General features: G+C 34.5%; 1 protein-coding gene and 1 long non-coding RNA gene across 8 annotated transcripts; one reads left to right on the forward strand and one right to left on the reverse strand.

Annotated features, from left to right (window-relative positions):
- Positions 1 to 326: 326 nt before the first annotated feature.
- Positions 327 to 15684, reverse strand: LOC126867756 (acyl-CoA Delta-9 desaturase). 7 transcript variants are annotated; one of them, XM_050622636.1, is made up of 9 exons: positions 14821 to 15673; positions 14473 to 14694; positions 13834 to 13899; positions 13669 to 13747; positions 6366 to 6775; positions 3381 to 3511; positions 2903 to 3108; positions 2626 to 2811; positions 327 to 2108 (listed from the first exon to the last, which is right to left on the reverse strand). In XM_050622636.1, exons 5-9 carry the CDS (start codon positions 6631 to 6633, stop codon positions 1793 to 1795), a joined length of 1107 nt encoding a protein of 368 aa, XP_050478593.1. In that variant the 5' UTR covers positions 6634 to 6775; positions 13669 to 13747; positions 13834 to 13899; positions 14473 to 14694; positions 14821 to 15673; the 3' UTR covers positions 327 to 1792. The 7 variants fall into 7 exon arrangements, with proteins under 7 accessions (XP_050478593.1, XP_050478595.1, XP_050478591.1 ...); XM_050622638.1 differs by lacking the exons at positions 13669 to 13747; positions 13834 to 13899 and having other exon boundaries at positions 14638 to 14694; XM_050622634.1 differs by lacking the exons at positions 13669 to 13747; positions 13834 to 13899.
- LOC126867762 (uncharacterized) lies at positions 9911 to 12369 on the forward strand. Its single transcript, XR_007690407.1, has 2 exons — positions 9911 to 10045; positions 10248 to 12369. It is a non-coding gene; the product is annotated as an uncharacterized LOC126867762 (long non-coding RNA).
- Positions 15685 to 19430: the final 3746 nt, after the last annotated feature.

Raw genomic sequence — 19430 nt, forward strand, 5'->3', positions numbered from 1 at the left:
AATTTAGCAAGAAATATATAACGAGGAAGAGAGTTTCATAACTTATCGATTTATAATCAGTAAAAATCGTTTATAGGTATGAATATTTTATTCCTTTACTTACAGGTCGATAATAATTTTTGCCATTTTCATTACCTTTTTTTCTCTTGATGCGATTCTAACAGTAGTTTAGTTAGATTTTACACAGTACAGATTTTTGTTACATTCAAATTAACATGGAATACATTTCAATCTCATAATATCGTGGGGCATTCGTATCCTGACCTGTTGCGCGATTCATGGATTCTTTAGAGTATGTAAAAACGAACAGAAAATAATTCTCAAGGTAATAAAAAGAAATTGAATATTTATACCTCATGTGCATATGGCCTTTGTTCAATTTCACACAATCGATTCTTTAATACAATAATTAAAAAGATACATGTAATTGCTCCGTTTACAATTATATGCGGACATTTCTTTTTTAAATTCCCATGCTGCTATCGTTTAGCATTTTTTTTCTAATTATTTTTAATGTCGCACAGCTGTGTTTTACAATTTTCTATATTTATTTTCTAGATTTATTTTCTAGATTCGTTAGAATTTTTTTACAAATAGTTGTTGAAAGCTTAGGTATTAAAACTTGCTCTAACTAATCCTTAGATTATTTTAATTATGGTAACTGAAACTCTGATAACAAGCATCGCAATATAAACAAAATTAAATATACGTTCTGTAAAGAAGTCCAAGTGCATTCATTCACATCGTACACATATTTTATTTCTTATTTAAAAATAGAAACTATTTTGTACATTATGCTCAGAAAGACAGCTTGTCTTAATCGACTCAAAATCGATTAACGATAGGTTCATTAACTTATGAGACCGACTTACAAATTTTTCAAGTACGAAAAGTTGCAAATTATTCCAAAGAACACATAGTGAATTCTTCTACCAACAGTCTCGTGAAGATTATACATCCAAATAGAAACTATCATAAGAGACGAAATTCACCTGACATCTTCCAAGTTTCTTAATACGTTCAATGCGGGAGGATTTTTAAAATCCCAAGCCCAATGACGAAAATTTTCTCAGTTTTCTTTTTTTCGCTTAATTGTATTTGAAAATAGTTGGAAATGTATTATTCAATATTGAAATTATTAATTTGGTTAGAAATATTTAAAAATACCGATATTTTCGAATTTCTCGTGTCACTGGGAAAGAATAAATTAAAAGGAGACACAAATTCGTCTATATCGTAAGAGTAATGCGCGATCAAGAATCGTAGAAACAAAGCAGGAACCGTTGGAAGACGGTTAGAGCGATAGATGATCGAGCATGAAGATCTAAAGGGGTTTTACAGACTTTCCATATACATTATACTTCAAGGTTCTCAACTAAAAGGATCAATATATAGTGTCAATATTTATTGACAAACCACATTTTCGTTAAGAACCTTGAAATATCGACAATATTATTGTTCGTCTAATGGCATAGAGTGGCTATCACCACCGTAGAAACATTGATACATTGATACGCTTGATACATTTATCGATTTCGTCACACTGAAGCAGCTTCTGCTCGATACATATAATACTTACAACAATAACATACACACACACATACACATATATGTATGTATATATATATACATATAAAACAATAACATATAAAATTCACCGAACGACACAAAAAAAAATAACAACATGGTGATTCATAATTCGTGTCACACACTCCTGTACGTTCAATTGATCACAACACTCGCGGAAATAGAAGGAACATAACGTCGACGTGTAATCACTAAAAATACATTATCACTCTTTCTTCCTGTCCATCTGTTTTAATTCCTGGAGATCCTCAATTGGAATGTCGGCATCACCGTAGCCCCAAACATGACTGCCATCGCCAGATCTGATCGCTCTGCGCCGAACCATCGCTGGTGACACGTATTTGCGATTGTAAGCCCAACCGATGTGTGCAAAAGCGTCGATGAAGCCCGTGGTCAAGTTGAACGTGTAGTTTCCAAGTTCTCCAGTCTTGTAATCCCACGGAAATACGTGATGAAAGTTGTGCCAACCTTCGCCTAGGGCCGCGATCGAAACCACCACGTTCTCCACTGGAGAGATGTATCTGAAAAATTTGCAAAATTTTTATTTGATCACGAAGAAGAAAGTTCTATCGGTAGAAGTAATATCATTTGAAGTATTCTATGACGAAGGAGAATACACATAGAATGTAAGTTTCACCAAACGAGAAATCTGATCGCAAAAGGGTGGAAACTAAAAATCATACGAATATATAATGCTACTTTCAGACTTAAAACAATGACGCAGAATTAAATTAATAAATCCCCTCTGAAACGTACGGAGAATTTTTGTGATCTCGTGGGAGAAAGTTTCTTCGATGGAGGTAATTTTGTGCAAAGTATTGATTTTACGATAATGGAGAAGCTTGGATCTTCGTACAAATTTCTATTCCGATGAACGCTTAAACAAATGGATTCTAATCAGAGATTTATCTCGCTGATTAAAATGAATGGAGAACTGAAATTTCACACGTGCAAGCGCGTGGTGTCGTGTTCGAGTAACTCGAAACGTCGTAATTTCGATATTTGTGATCTGGAATTTATTGAAAATTGATTGCTTACTTATCGTAAGGTCGCTGGCCCCACATGTGAGCCACGCTATTCACGAAGAAGGCTATGTTGAGCGTAACGCAGAAACGAAAGTTGAAGTTCACCCAGAAAGATGTCCAGACAGATTCTGACCAGAAGTAGCAAGGCACGCCGACCGGAAATCCAATGGTTAGAAGGGCAAACAGAGGTATGTAGTATCTATAAACGAATATATCACTCAACGAAACTTATCAAATTATTGGAATTACTTCTTAGAATTCAGAATCATAAATTCTCGAACAATATTTACCTTTTTTGCCACATGACAAGTGGATCAGCTTCCAAGTCGCTCATGTCCACTGCTTTTCGTTTTGCCACAACATCAGGATGAGGTGTTGTAAAAAGCCAGCCCACGTGGGCGAAGAAGAAACCCCTTTTCGCGTTGTGGGGATCCGCATCGGTTTCGCTGTACTTATGATGTACCCTGTGGTCCAACGCCCACGCGTATACGTGTTTCTGTAGATGAAAAGTGTTTGTAAATCGTTTAGAAATTGTTGAACATTTAGGGAAATTAAAAAGGAATAATTATATTGCGACGTTCGAATTTTTTTTAGAAATTTGTTAGAATAATTTAGCCACCGGAAATTAATTTCTTAGATATTTTGGTCGCAGAAAATTAATCTTTCAGTGATTGGTTATTGAAAATTCGTTTCTAAAGAACCAGTTAATTATCAGAAGATGATTTTATAAAAATTCATAAAAATTGGAATGAAGAGAAAATTACGAACTTGTCCAGTTATGGTGAATAGTAATATTAGTAAGAATCGAAGAGGCCATTTCGCTTTATACGCCCTGTGGGACCACAACCTGTGCGCCCCCGCGGTTATACCGAATCCGGAAGTGTATATAACCACGAACGCTGCAACAAAACGCATCATAATATTCATAGCTCTGGCTTTTGAGTCCAACGTAACAAGTGTATTTCTAGTTCTACTCTCGCATCAGACATATTTATAATCTGAACTTGATCACATACAATGTATTCACAGTACAGACATATTTATATTATGCGATATATTTAATTTAATCCTCCGAATGATAAGACAAAAATTTATCTCTGTCTTCGATGTTTGAAATTTGTATTACCGTACCGATTATCAAATTTGATACCATTAATTACACCTTTAGTTTTCTCAATCTCCTTTATCCTCTCCAATTCTAAGAAAAATTCTAAAATTTAATTTAATGTCGACTAATTCTCGTTCATATAAATCATTCGATCTATCAAACTTATTTACGATGTACTTTGCAAATTCGAGAAAATATTCCACGATGATCAACAGTTGTTCGTTACAACAGCCTTACATAATGTTTCGGAAGCATGAGAAACGGATTAAATTTGCGTATTTCTAACTCCACGCAATCGGATTGTTTCCAGTTCGTTCATATTCTCGCTTTCATTCATCTTCCTGCCTGTTTTGATTATCGCGTGAATCATCACCAAATATTCGAGGATTTGTGCGTTCCACACGCGCGGTTAACCAAAATCAAGAGGAATGTTCCGATTCTAATATTAGAAGGTGATTAAACTCGAGAACGATTTGCTTCTGTACTCTCATTCGTGCTTTTTTCTTCGGGTTTTCCACATTTTTAAATATTACGCTCTACATCCAAGATCCTAGCGTTGTAAAGATATAACAGTTTAAATGGACGGAGGAATTTTTTAATTTCTATTTCTCGAAACGAAAATTTTATAAATTTCTGTTTCTTAATGAAAATAATTATTTAAAGATTGCGCGGTGGATTTCAACAAAAATTTCTATAAACACTTTATTTTATCGTATTTTGCGCTGTACGTTAGAGTTATTCGTGTTATGGTCGAGAATTAGTTCGGCTTGTCGAGCATCGATGACGAAGTCCACGTAATTTGCGAGGCCAAGAACAGTGTCATAGATTAATAATAATCAGAAAATGGCCTCGGTTTATTTCTGTCGTCGGTTCGAATTTTTGCAGCAGAACCGTTCCGAAGTCAGCACGCAACGCACTTCCGTCGTGGCTCTCGTTTCTGAAATGCATTATGTAATGATCGAGACACAAAAGTTTCATCTAATGAATTACATGTCGCTTTCTATCGTTCCTAATCGCAATGAAAGTACGTTAAAATGTTAGTAGAATTTATAAGCGTGAGTAAAGAACTAGGATATTATTTAGAAGCAAGATATCGGAGAAATTTTTACAAAACCGTCGTTTAGAAGACCCATCGATCTTAACTTCGACTTAAAAAGTTATTAACAAAATAACTTTTATAAGTAGAACGTACGTTTTTGACACTAGGTGCACATTTAAGGAGTCAGCACGTGGTGCATACGTGTTGTATACAATTGTTCTCACATTTATCGTTTTGTTTCGATTCCTATTAGATTTGAGTCAGTTTAATCTTTGTCGCCCTTACTCAAGAGTCTAATCCTGATAACGTATGTGATGGTCAAGGTCACTGGAGGAGAGTTCTTTAAATAGCAGTTCTATCGAAGTTTTTCTTATACCTCGAATTTTCCCCTTTTATTCCTTCAATTTTTTATTTTTCGATTTTATATTAATTGTTGATACAAGAATATTGTAGGAACGGAATTAGAATCATCGATGACCAACAATATATATTTACATATCCCCTTCCGTGAACCTCAGCGATCGATGCTTAATCTGATTGTTGAGTACTTCGTAGAATTTTCGCAGCCCAGTTAACTATTTTTCAGTATGATACGTAACATATGATAGCACAGTACAATATTGATTTCAGATTCTGACCTATAAGCACAATACGTATGCATATGTATATTAATCACTGAGAACGCTGAATAATAATAAATAATAACCGATGAATCAGACTGACATTAAAATTTCAATGTTTTATCGACTTGATAAACGAATTATCTGAATATCTGAAGAAATATGGTCTTCTATCTTGAATGAGACTCATGAAAAAGTAATATTGAAGTATTGAGAAGAGTAGGTGTGATTATATCGCTACTAACGTTTTATTCTTTAATTTAATCTTCTGTTATGTCATACAATCTACCGTGCTGATACGATATACATCTTCAATGCAGAGTATTGTGAAACGATTCTAACATTGTGGATTACTCGCTCTTTTTGCATTTGAATTTCAGTTCGATTAAACTTAATTTGTATTTTCCGCTATATATTTATCTCTATTATCTATTCTTTATACGATATACTTATTTTTTGCTATTATACAATCTGTCCTGCGATCTAGCAATTTCACGCTCAAGGATATATTTTTTACCCTTGATTGACGAAAAATGGGTATTATCCTTCCAGCAGCTTTCTAGGTTATAAAAAAATCAATTTCTTTCCTGGATTCATACAGTGCGTCATCGATCGTATACAATATGCAGTCACCCACAAAAGTCCTCGTACATTCTATAAAAGGTTTCATCGAAAATCAATTTCATCTAAACGAAGCACATTAGAACGTCGTACAATGACCACATGTATACATCGTTAATTTTTTTTTAAAGCAGTGATATAACGGTTCTTAGTCGTATTAATTAATACAAAGTGCAATAACTTGGCAGTCAAATTTTCTAGCATGTCATTTGAACAGCAATGAATTTTCTCATATTGTAAACGAAGATGTTCGTGAGTAATTGTACGCACACGGTATATCTTTGAATACGACAGTGTGAAAGATACGGAATATTCCCTCATCGATAATAATAACCACGAACAAACATAGTTTCGATTACACTTACCCCATAACGTGGTAAGAAGCTTGGCTTCGGTGAAGATAAGGTACAATCCGTAAATGCAGCCTACGTGAACGAAAACTAACGCGATGAAATCCGGCCACGTGATACGAGGAACATATTCCACTTTACTGCTACGATAAGTTTCGTCAACCGCCAAATAGTCGTCTGTTTCAGCCAATTTACGATTCTTCGAATCGTTTTCCTTATATTCATCTTTCAACTGCGACACTTCGCACGCGGTGGCTGGAACTCGATCCTTGCTCGGAGACATTTTTATTTCACTTTTCACGAATTCGTCAGAAAATTCTAATTCAATGGAGGAGGAATATATTCAGATGTTATTCAAATTTATTTCTTGCATCGTAGCTTCTCTCGAAGGTGGTGATATCAGTTGGGTGGACGAAAAATATTTCCTGTAACAACAATAGGTGAAGCGATTATTTTCAACTCTTTATCCTATAGCTATTATGCAATCGAAGCTTAATGGAAATATAATTTGAATGTAAAGTATATGTCCTTCAAGAAGAGCAATTCTCTCGTGATGTTTCATTTGGCTTAGTCATTCGTTAAGAATTAATGTCGCGTTACACTGAAAAGTTATTGATAGCTGTTATGAACGATCGGCTTCCTTCGGCTTTCAACCATCATTCTGGAAGTTTAATTCGATTTTGAAATATACTTCATACATCTTTTAAGAAAATTTCATAATTTACATTCCGTCTTTTTATATATTATACAGGGTGGATGGTAACTGGTGGTACTAGCGGAAAGGGGGTGATTCTACGCGAAAAAAGAAGTGGAAAATATAGAATAAAAATTTGAAAATTTAAAAATTTAAAAATTTAAAAATTTAAAATTTTAAAAATTTAAAAATTTAAAAATTTAAAAATTTAAAAATTTAAAAATTTAAAAATTTAAAAATTTAAAAATTTAAAAATTTTAACAATTTTAAAAATAACGTCAATTGAGACAACGATCTACAGTGAGATCCGTTATAACGAGACGCTATAAAGTGCACGCGTACCGAGCGAAAATTCAAAGTCGATTTTCTCGAAAACAAAGTCACAAACGAAAAATGTTTATTCTATATTTTCGACTTCTTTTTCGCGTAGAATCACCCCCTTTTCGCTTGTACCACCAGCTACCAACCATCCTGTATATTAGTTCAGTATTAGATTATTGGGAAGTTTATTAAACCAAACAGGTGTATTTCCCAATGATAGACTTTCCTTTTGGGAACTTTATTCGAATTATAATCACGTGTCTTTGAATAAAATTCCGCAATTTGTGTTACTTCCTTTACCATAAGTTATGTATTATTTAGGAAATGTGTTAAACAACCGCGATATTTTATCGATAATAAATTTTTTCCCTTTTTTTATCTAATAAATTATAGAAACAATGTTACACGTGAAACAACGTACAATGTTTCTTCCGGCTATGCGATCTGTGTAGGTCGGTTCTACAATAAGTGAATACCTATGAATCGTTCAATCACTGAAGGATATCACTATACGCAACCAATGGTTGAGAAAGACTGAGTGATACAGCCCGACTGAATGCTGAACGATAAACTCTATCGATCGTAGATATTGCCATGTGTGGTATCACTACATGCGTTGATAAAATAATTTATTTTCAGATACTCATTACCATCGCACGTGATTGTATCCTTGTATTTCGTGAGTATTCTTTTAGTCTAGTTACGTGTCCGACGATCTGCAGGTATTTTGTGAAACAAGAAATTACATTGAGAAAGAACAAAAAAGTAAAGTTAGAAAATTACAACACTGAGCTTTTCTATTGCAATGTGTAAAATTACTAAAGTTTCTAGATATTCAAGAAGATGAATCTTCAAATAAGTTCCTGCTTCGAATTAGATCGTCACTTGTCGTTTTAATAGATAATAATTGTCGCAATAGAAACACTGTTACATGTTATGTATATACTGACAATGTTTTAAGTGGTGTACGTTTATCGCAATTTATGCTTCCGATGATATCTGGTTCGAAGAATTGCCCTATGTTATGATAGGTTATTGGTAATATTCTCCCTAAAATATAGATGGATAATCGGGTCACACATTAGTGTTGAAAATGAAGGACAAGCAAACGAAATATTTCGACACTTCTACAATGACACATCGAACTGGAAATAACTTAGAATCATAAATAATAATGCCGAAAATCAATTTAAATAAAACTAAATAAAATGCTTCTTGTTCGAATCGTCAAATAACGATTAAATATCGTAACGAAAAATTATGAAAAATATTTAATTTGTTTCATTTCTAAATATTTAAGTCTTGACTATAGAAATTTTGTTGCTATTGTGGCAAATAATTTTTCTTCTTAATACGTGCGTAATCGTTTCTTCTACAAATCCCAAAATTCTCCACCGTGTTGTATTATACCAATAAACTGAAAACTCAAAGTCATTTCGGAGACGATTGGTTCGTGCCTAAAACATACATTTTTCACCAAATGGTCTAGTTTTGCTTCAACTTTTTTTTTTATATTGTGTACACGAAGAATATTAAAAGGACGAAAAGAAGGAATGCTATCGAAAAACGTTCTATTAGAACGACGAAAAATAGCGGAGGGTAATGTATCTGGCGCCAGTCTTTCCGAGTGTACGGATTTCATATTCGTGTTCTTACTTAAACGTATCGTGAATCTCGTAAAAGTTGACGTAGTTACGAACGTTGATGAACACTCAATAAAGGAAACGGATACAGGAACGATACGACTGGCGCCACGTATCTTCAACACTAGGCGGTGGAGGTAATATTCCTTTGCCATAGGTGATGTTGCTCGTTTTTATGTTGATGCGTTAGAAAAAGATGCACGGTAAAACGAAGAGAAAGCATTCCGTTGGAATAATTAATTAGGAATATTTTAATTAAGAAGATAGTCAAATTTTCTAAAGCAGAATTGATATTCAGGGAAGATATTATTCTCTGTTCGGTTTTCGATTATGTGGATCATGGATATTATTCGCATAACGTTCAACAATATGAATACACTTTCTTTTTCACAATTTTCGATTTTTCCACTCTCCTAATACAAGATAGTTATATAATCTGGTAAATAGTTACTTTTATCACGGTCCTTACGAAATGAGTTATAGCCCCTTGTATATGCTTCGTTATTTTTCAATCAGCGCGTCCAGTTCGTTCTCGGAACTCGATCAGATGTTCACGGAAAATTACGTTACGAATCGAAACGGTATTTACGAATCTCGTTAACGACCCCTTGATTGGACAATATGTGCCGCCTATATGTAGACGACTCGTAAATAAGTGTAAAACTACTGTGTCAGACTTCGGCCAAAAACGTTTGGCCACATTTCCATCACGAAGAAGATACTCCTTGGAGCTTTTGCACATAGGAAATGCAAAACTTGCTTTGCTAATACGCCCGGTTAATGTCCGACTGCAAATCGATACGGTACGTCTGCCGTTTCGGAAAGGATCGACCCTGTTGCAAAATGCAAGAGCTCCCGTCGACTGGTAGATGGTGCAAACCCTTTCGCCACCCTCTGCCCATTGCTCTACGCCTTTTTGTACATAGCATTGTATACCTCTGAGATGTTGAAAGAAGCATAAAAGGAGCATAAATACTAGGACAAATACAGTCGTCGATTCTGAGAAATATTTTCTTACGTGACGTGATGATACAATGGTAGTATTTAACGATCTAAATATTATCCGTATTATTATATCGATTTCAACGAAGATATTCAGAGAAATGTGTAACAGGCATTCAGAGTATTAAGAGCGACATGTAAAATTTATCTTTAACTTGTAGAAGCCTCAATATGAATTTCATGCAATGAATTATACAAAATCGTACGAATGAATTATTTAGAACAAAATACTTCCAGGAACTATTTTCGAACAAAGATTGACACAGCTCTGCATCGTTTACTTCAAAGACACCAGGCAGAGGTTCACAAAGTTGGGGCGACCAGGATTTTAGCGTAGAAAGTTACGACGGAAATTTGCTTCGGTAATAGACTGTTTATACCGCGTGACTTGGAAAATTTTATACGTCGACGTCGACGTTCTTCACAGGTACGATGCAAATAGTTATAATAATGGTATTGAGGAATCATGGATGATAAATGGTGGTACTTAGAAAATTCATAAAGTTTTGCACGTTGATCTCGTAAAAAAGTACAAACTTCTAACTGTAGCCAAGTCTGTCGGAGTGATAAACATGCCAAAGCGACGAACTTTATGTAGTGTTTCTTATAGAATTTGATGTTGAATTTGATCGAACCATGTAATAGAATTGAAATATTGAATCTCAGTTTTCTATCGACAAATTTGTCTCATTCAGTTAGTTAAAAAATATATTCGAAATTAACGTGTACACTCAGCGCCGAGTTATTTCCGGCCAATGTTATATCAATTTGTAATAAACGTTTCTTTTTACATTTATCAAGCAAGCTATAATATACTATTAACGTGCAAATACTATTTTTTCCAGGAACTAGCATCGAAATTTTGCACTCCGAGAACATTTCATAAAGAACTGTACATTAATTTCCTGTTCAAATATATACACGTTTTACATATCAATTGCGTTTTAGGATTTTCACCATAGTGTGAATCTTCTCTGCAAACGTTTCATCCTGACTTCGTGATTAATTTCTTTTTTTAGATTTATTTTGAATTTATCAGCTCTCAAAGAGACACGAGTAAATATCCAGTAAGATCTAATACAATCTAAAATTGAATTTAATCATCGTAAAACGATCGTGCGCGTAATAAGAAACTTGATTAAGAATAATTACGTCGAGTACACGGTTGGAGCTCAGTCCATTATTTTTCTTCTATTAAACATTCGATATAGCCACGTCCTTTGTTAAATGATGATTAATTAAAACGCAACACGGCAAATGTTGGTAATTAGCTAATGTAGAGAGTCACAGCATGTAACGAATGGGAAAAAAGAAGAATCTAAGGCAAATGTTGCAATCGATGTAGATGGATAAACACAGTAGCGATCGTATTTAATCGAGAAACAACCGGAATACGGACGACAGGAACGATTTTCCTTGTTCGTCGTCGCGGGAGGATCTTAATGAGGGAGGGCGTCTTAATGGAAAAAGACACCGTTCAGAGGAGACGATTTAGAAACTCGTAAAAAGGCGTGAAGCACTTGACATCACGAAGCTGCAAAAAGATCATTTTCAGAGTCTTGTTGCGCAATAATTTATCAATTAATATAACTGATATTAAGCAATCAACAACTTACACATAATAAGTGGTAGATATCTTCTTTACAATTTTTGTTATTTTACTTGCAACGCTTGTTACTTATAAAATGCCTAATAACTTCTAATTTCTAATTTCTAATATTCTATCGAATAATTTTCCATATTTTCGATACTGGACATAGTTTTATGGTTGTTAGTAGTAAATACTCTCGTGTATATGAGAAAGAACAGTCTGTGATTCATAAATTTGCAACGATGTAAAAAATTTCATTTTGCAATTCTTCTACCTTTTATCGTAACGAATCGAAAAACAATCGATCAGCTATCGATATTACAAACGCATTATCCGCTTACAAGCCTATTTTAAACGACATTTAAGGACAAATAAGAAGCATAAAGAAGCGAAATAGATTATCGACGATACGTTTATACAAGGCAGTACGTGAATGAATACATCAAGATCGATTAGTGACGCACGAGACTAATAACTATGTGTTTTTACAAATGTGGGACACAATTTCTGTGTCGTGGCTCGCCTTCCATTTACGACGATATAATCTTTAATCGGAATTTATTGTTGAGAATTCATAGTTCACGGCCGAATCGTTCTTGCCTTTGGTAGGTCGTGATTCTCTATTAAAGTTGATGTGAAACGATCAACCGATGACAATCGAAATAATATCGCTCGTAAACTTTAATAGTTTCATTGAATACTTTTTATTTTTCATTGATCTTCGTTGTTTTTAAATTTACGTTCTATCACAGAAAAAACAGAAAACGATTGAGGTCAAAGTTTGCAGTGATCTTTAACTAGTCGCAGGTCTCATAATCAAAAATGAATAGGTGTTCGCGCCCGATATTACGCCACTTACGAGTAATAAAGTATACTCTTTGTATCTATAAAGACTTGTTACGAGTCTCTTAAGGCTATCTGATATAGTGATGAATCATTTGAACATACAAGCATAAGATGGATACACGCGCTGTATTTAAGACACGACCACATAAAACCAATCATCGATCTGAATTGTAACGTTTTGTAAACGAATGGCGAGCTGGTCTTTTTGCCTTCGGTCTCGCTTCTTACGTGTACGTTAGCATTTACGATTACATAATTGAAAAAAATGGTAGCTTTGTACTTTAATAAAATATTTATCAATCGTGTGATCGAACGTGAACAAATTCAGTTCAGCCAAAGGAGCATACTGTTTCTGCGAATCTTCAAATAGGATAAGATAAAATTTATAATAAAAAATCTCGTAATTGCGATCCATTGAATGTTTATCAAACTAGTCACTAGAACTAAATATAAGTATCGCGTAATTCTCGATCGAAATACGTGTTCTATGTTACTATGAAGTCGTACCTCGATTATCCTAGAATTTCATTCATAATCGAGGAACGGTTTAACCATCAATCACTACCGATTTATGTTTCCTGTTTATGGCAATTTCCATTGGAATGCCTGACTTAAAGGAGCACATAACTTCTAACCTTGATTATCTTAAATCATTGAAGTTGTAATAAATTTATTTCCGTTCATAGAACTCGTATTTTCCATTAGGGTAGATTAGCACGAGACGAATATTCCACTTTAAAATTGTTAAAAATTTTCTGTCATATGTACGTCATCGTTATATGAAAAATTTGTTACATTTTGAAACTTTGAAACTTACAATTATCGAAACCATGAAAGTATCTACTATATATAGATACTGGCAATTTTGGCAAAATTGTTATTGATTTTTATTAAGATAAAAAGATATATTCTATATATTTGTTCATGTTTATTTAAAATACACTAAACGTTGGTAGTTCTAGTGCTGATCAAATGAAACGAAACACACGATGCTTCTAAACAGACGTCTACGTATTATTATATAGCACAGTAACATATTACACCAATTTCCCGCGAAGTGTACGTAGCTAAAAAATTATTTGATTAAATAAGAATTCCACAACGCATACGGAGCCAGCGCCTATAAATAATTATTCTCATCATCGCGCTCCAAGGCTGAATCTAACATGAACCACGTATGAGTACAAGCATATTATATATACGTGGTACAGGTGCACGTACTATGCAGCTGATGATGATCCAGCGGATCACGTCGATATTTTCACGTATCTCTTCAAGCCAAATCTAACCAGACGTCGATCTAAAAATATACTCGAAAAATAGAAACATCGCTGTCCATGGTATCGGCATAGTCGTCTATCATATTAGCGTGCATCGAATACGTACCTCGCGGAGGTATTGTCATTCGACTGGCGCAGACGGGCGTTGCGATATCGTTCGTGTAATTAGGATCTAAAGGGGCGTTTAGATTAATATTATTACCAAAATATTTAAGGTTTTCGACATTGTATCGTCAATATATTGATAGATGTATATATCGATGGTCTAGAAAGACTCTTACGTAGGATAATGTTGAGAACCATAAATATCGACAATAATATTGATCGTCTTTAATTCTCCTCTACGATAAGATTGCGTCGGACGCAGTTAGGGTATCCCACATTGCAGGCTGATTGGAACACGGTTAGTAGTTTAGCCAAGTAGCAAGTAAAGCTGAATTTACATTGCTAGCTTTGAAGGATCATCGCGGATGAGACGAGAATGAAAACGATGTTTTTTTATGAATCGTTCATAGTGATCATCCGCAATGATACAGTGTAAATTTAGCTTTATTTGCTGTGTACTTAAATATACTTGAACTACTTGCCGTGACTGAACCAGTCTGAAGAGACCAATCCTTGTCAACAACTTTCGAGGTCACTCAAGCCAGATAAGAAAAAGATTCCGCTTTGACTCTTACAAATTGTCAAGGCAAGGCGTGGATCAATTAAACTGACGTGTGTGTAAACTCTCATACGTACTTACGTAAATTGACGGTAGAACTAGATATTCAAGAAGTACGTAGAAGTCGATAAGAGATATTGGTTCGTTGTCTCGTCTATGTTTCTATACGCTTTCTTTATTCGTTATCAATTTAACGAAGAAAAAGGTAGAAACTTATCATAGTGGTTATGAGTTGCACCTGTTTACCTTTCACTTGTATGACGACACCACTTTATGAATCATTTTTTCCTCTAATATTCGATCCTGTTTATTGAAAGTGATCGAACAGTCATAAATTAACACGTGCATATCGTTGACAGCTATCAGGTATATGTATTTTATCACCGGTATGATGATTATCCAATCGATCATCTTTTACAGTACACTTACCTTTCCAATATAATTCTCTGTCGAATACCCACATGCAAAATCCATCAAAATTCGCATTATATATCCGTATCAGGCTTCGTTATTTAATTGATTCTCAGATCAAACGATTCATCGTCATATTTATCATATCGTGTTGTATCACTATTTCAATGATTATCCGATCTATCACTCACTATAACATGCTTGACTCTTAAACATGGTTTTCCCAAATCTCCATTAAACACGTCTTATTTCGAAATTCGGAGGAGCTTCGCGCCAGAGAAGCATTTCATAGCATTTATCAGTTCACATTAAATCACCATTTAATAAGATTATCTGATCGCTTATGATTCATAATATCCGCTTCTTCGATACGATTTTGTACTTTTTCACCTTGAAAACTCCGAGAAACTTTCGGAAAGCAGATTTCTCTAAGCATCTGATTAGAACCGAATTGAAACACCTGCAATGACGCGGCTACTATCACGACGGATACGTAGAATTTAACACAGGTGTTCTCTTCAGGTGTTTCGCGGCTCTTTCAACTCAATCAATTGGATCATGATAACTCGCAACTGGAAATTCTGGAAATTGTGGTCTTACGATCGCGACATCGTATCAGTTGCAGCGATATCTGATAGCGACGAAGATTCTTCGAAATAAGGAGGAGAACTTTTTCGAAGAATTTCGGATGTCGATTGGATGAAAGTATTTAGATATGTGGTAGAAATGGATTACAGTGTGACACCTGTCCCTCCGTGTTATTTCTAGCCGGTTCCATGCTTCGTTCCGCGATCCGCGTGGAATAAACACTGTCCTGATGGCAAACTCGCGCGCCTCGAGTAACAAACTCGCTCGTTCCGTGCGCGTGTACTCACGCCGCCACGAAACACGCCGACTAGACACGGATCGGCACGAAGCATGGCAATCTTTCGTTAGATCTGGTTCCTTGTGTTACACAATACGTTATTTGCTAATAAATAATAATTAGCTATGTTTTTATAAATGGGTACGCATCACGCGAAAGACTTTTAGTAAAAACTTTATAAATACGTCTCAGAATTCAATGAATAAGTGAAAATTGATATTTAAATTCTTGTATGATATACATATGCTCGTTTTGTGAATAGAAAATTCTGTATATTTTTCAATGTACTAATGTTATTTTATAAAAAATTTCCTTGAATCCTTCGCGGATGATGGCAGATGTAAGAGATGTACGCAATACCTCTTTAGAAATAATTATAGAGCTTCACGATGAAGAGTTTCCATATGTGTTTTTATTTTTATATAACATGGTCAACGTAACATAGGGTCCTTCGGTGAAATTGAAATCTCTTTCCTCGACGAAACGGTCGCTGGTCGTCGTAATTCTTCGTTGAATTTCACACGATATTTTGTAGGGAGAGAAGGTACAATTCTGCCACGAATTTTCACAATATGTCCGAAAACGTAACTTAAATACAGGATGCAAATTAATCCTTTGCATTCGCGAAAATTTGCGTGATACAGATCGGTCGGCGACTCAAGAGAAGATTTTATACTGCAGACGAATTGATCAATTTCATCGACGTTAACCGTTTCTGAAAAATGAAATACTAATCGTATGTTCTGATCCTAAAATTGAGGAACTTTCAGAAAGTTCCAATTAATTTTAATTTACAAAATTCTATTTATTTCTTTGCGAATTCAAATCACCAACTAGTGGTACTTCTGGCAGCAAAGTTCACGGGTAATTTCTTTTCCATTGAACAATATAATTCATCATACTCTGAGCCATCATAAAACGAAAAATCTCAGGAAGATCTGGAGATCAGTGATGTGATAAAATTTAAAGATAATCAGAGATAGAGACGTGTAAAATGCTACAATTTGCTACAATGCTACGCGACTAGTAACGTTTCTCAGTATGTTCTTTGATAATTGACTATTATAAATACACTAAGAATATGTTACTCGAATAGATGACACACACGCTACGCGTTATGCGAAATTCTAGCGGCGTTGAAAAACATCAACGATTATCAATATAACGAGGCAGCAAAAAGTAACGTCGATTTCATAATTGTTCATGCATTTCGTGTGAACATCCTCTTTGTTAGTGCAAGGACGAAAAAAACCAAGCGTTTATCTTTATTATTATTCGCGGAAGATTTATTGGAAAGATATCGTTGTATTTTATTAGAAAGATATTGCAAAATATTTATTTCTATATCACTGTAATAATATAACTTGATTCTTATCACTTTTAAATATCTTGTTTACACAAAATCTTTGTTTACACAAAAACTGATGTATAAGTCTGATTCGTGTATAAAATAGCGTTTTTAATTCCGTGATGTCAGATGTTTATTTTTTAAGATTATACGTCAGTCTGTAGCAGCAGTTACACAAGAATCAACCTTGCAAGCCTATTATACTAGTTTGAATTCAAAGGACGCGTTCAAACAAACGTAAAAATGTTTTGAATATCTTATATCAATCTTATTCTTCGTTATTTATATTTCGAAACTTATTCCAAATTCGTATCTTCATTAATAATCCTATGCCTGATCATCGATATTATACAATTTTGAGAACATTGAGCAAATCTGTCAATTTCATTTTTATTTTATTTATTTGAAAGATTATTTCGACGAATTCATTATCTTCGTTAATAATATCTTGAATTTGATTACTCGGAATATCGTTAAATATTGATTTAAAACGTCTGATGATAATGGGAATACATCATTTTTCTGTCGTGTCAAATAATTAAGAGATTAAAGTTTCTAATAACAGGTAGCTAGTTCGTGATCGGTATCGATCTCGATTCGAATCTGTCTCAGCTTCAAGGATCTAAATATAATGCGTTGAAAGCAAATTATAATTTTTAGACAGTTAATCTCGTCGAGAATTTATGTTTTGCGGTTTATGCAATTTCATATTTTAATGAACGTAAGTAAAGAAATGACACGTAACTAGAAATTGGTTTTATTCTTCAAATGTTATGACCGCTACTCTACTTTGCGTATCTTTAAGTATTATGTCTATTTTGTACGTTTTAGCGTATTTCAGTTCGCTATGTATGCATAAACATCCGGAATTAAGTTATTATAGTTATTTAATAGAAAGAGACGACGAAGGCTGTTATCATTGTTACGTTGCGTGCGATCGTAACGTAAAATTATTACAGAACCACTAAAGGAACTGATTCTTTGATTTCTTATCAAGTAACGAGTTATCAAGATATTAAGTACAAATAATCCCACAACAAAATGAATCACGGATATAATATTGAATGAGAAGATTGTTTATTGTTTTCGTCTAGAGTACAAATGTCAATAGTCGTTTTATCGTTATGTATTACCATCCTATTTTAAATGTACAATATCATTCTATTTTACAACCGTTTAATCATAGTCTTAAGAAATTTCAAAATCGTAAAAAATTTATTCGTGGACGAATTGGTATAAAAAATTCTCGAAAATTTACTACGATCATATCGATTGAATTCATGAAATCTTCACCTAGGTTTCATTTCCTTAATTACGTCCATAAATGTGTAAAGATACATAAACTAAAATAACTGAATTTCGAAATTCGAATGTAAATGTGACCATAGCAAGAGAGAAACTTTTCATCATCGATCAGATAAAGGACAGGTTTGGTCACCTCGTTCAACTTCGTATCGCATTCTCTGAGATACAATCGTTCATGAGATAATAGACGTTTTGTTATCTCTGTTTTCACCATGAACCTCCACGGTTAGAATTGCATATAAACTGCAGTATCTGCTTCACATTAAGACCCAAGACAAATTTAATCGAAAATGATTTCGACCTCAACAGAATCAACCGTATTATCGATAGACTTATCGGAGAGAAATCTCCCGAGAATACAAATTCGCAAGACAACTCAAACGCTATTCAACCTTCCTGTCTCGCTGTTTTCTTGCCACACTGTTCTGTCGAGGATGCGACAGACCTCATCGAAAGAATCTCCCACAAGTACGATATGAAAACAGTTTTCCTTATACATATTAAGATATCACGAATAATCAGCTGCTCGGGCTGAAGAGCCTACTCCAATAACTAGAGACACCAGGTCTCTGTAAAATATCCTGCACACGTGGGAAGTTCTATATTCGTGAAACTGGAGGAATGCGAGTACATTGGTCACAGAATGCGAAAATTACATGAGACCGAAGCATACGACTGTGTATACGACAGCAATAGCAGAATAGCAACTAATTACGGGGCAATTTTTATCTTTTAAGCGATCAGCTGACAAATTAAAAATTCCGTTAACTGATCAGCGAATCCGGAAATGCACGTCATCTTAATCACCGGCTCAGAGGTTCCAATCGGAAATCGTCGTCATCCTGATTACCGTTCCGGAACGACCTACTTAAAAGAGTGTTTTTCCAGAATCACAGCAGTATCAGTGCGACACCCTGACGAAGCCAATCGCAATGCTGGCAAAAGTTTGGAATTCTTTATCTTCTGATATCGGTCCTTTTCCGCAAGCCTCAGACAGTGTTAGACGAAGCAGCGTTAAATGTACGAACGTTAAGCGCAACAGAGTGAATATTTATCAGAAGAAATTACGACAGATAACGAGAACCAAAGGTTAATAAGAAATTATGAGAA

The sequence above is a fragment of the Bombus huntii genome, chromosome 7 (assembly GCF_024542735.1).
Source record: "Bombus huntii isolate Logan2020A chromosome 7, iyBomHunt1.1, whole genome shotgun sequence".
NCBI classification, from domain to species: Eukaryota; Metazoa; Arthropoda; class Insecta; order Hymenoptera; family Apidae; genus Bombus; species Bombus huntii.

What these genes read in the sequence shown, in the direction of transcription:
- LOC126867756 (XM_050622639.1), bottom strand. Translation starts at nt 6,633, where the DNA reads ATGTCTCCGAGCAAGGATCGAGTTCCAGCCACCGCGTGCGAAGTGTCG. An exon ending in GCTTCTTACCACGTTATGGG is followed by an intron (nt 3,512 to 6,365) that starts GTAAGTGTAATC and finishes GTTTTGTTGCAG; the next exon opens with CGTTCGTGGTTATATACACT. An exon ending in TATTCACCATAACTGGACAA is followed by an intron (nt 3,109 to 3,380) that starts GTTCGTAATTTT and finishes TTTCATCTACAG; the next exon opens with AAACACGTATACGCGTGGGC.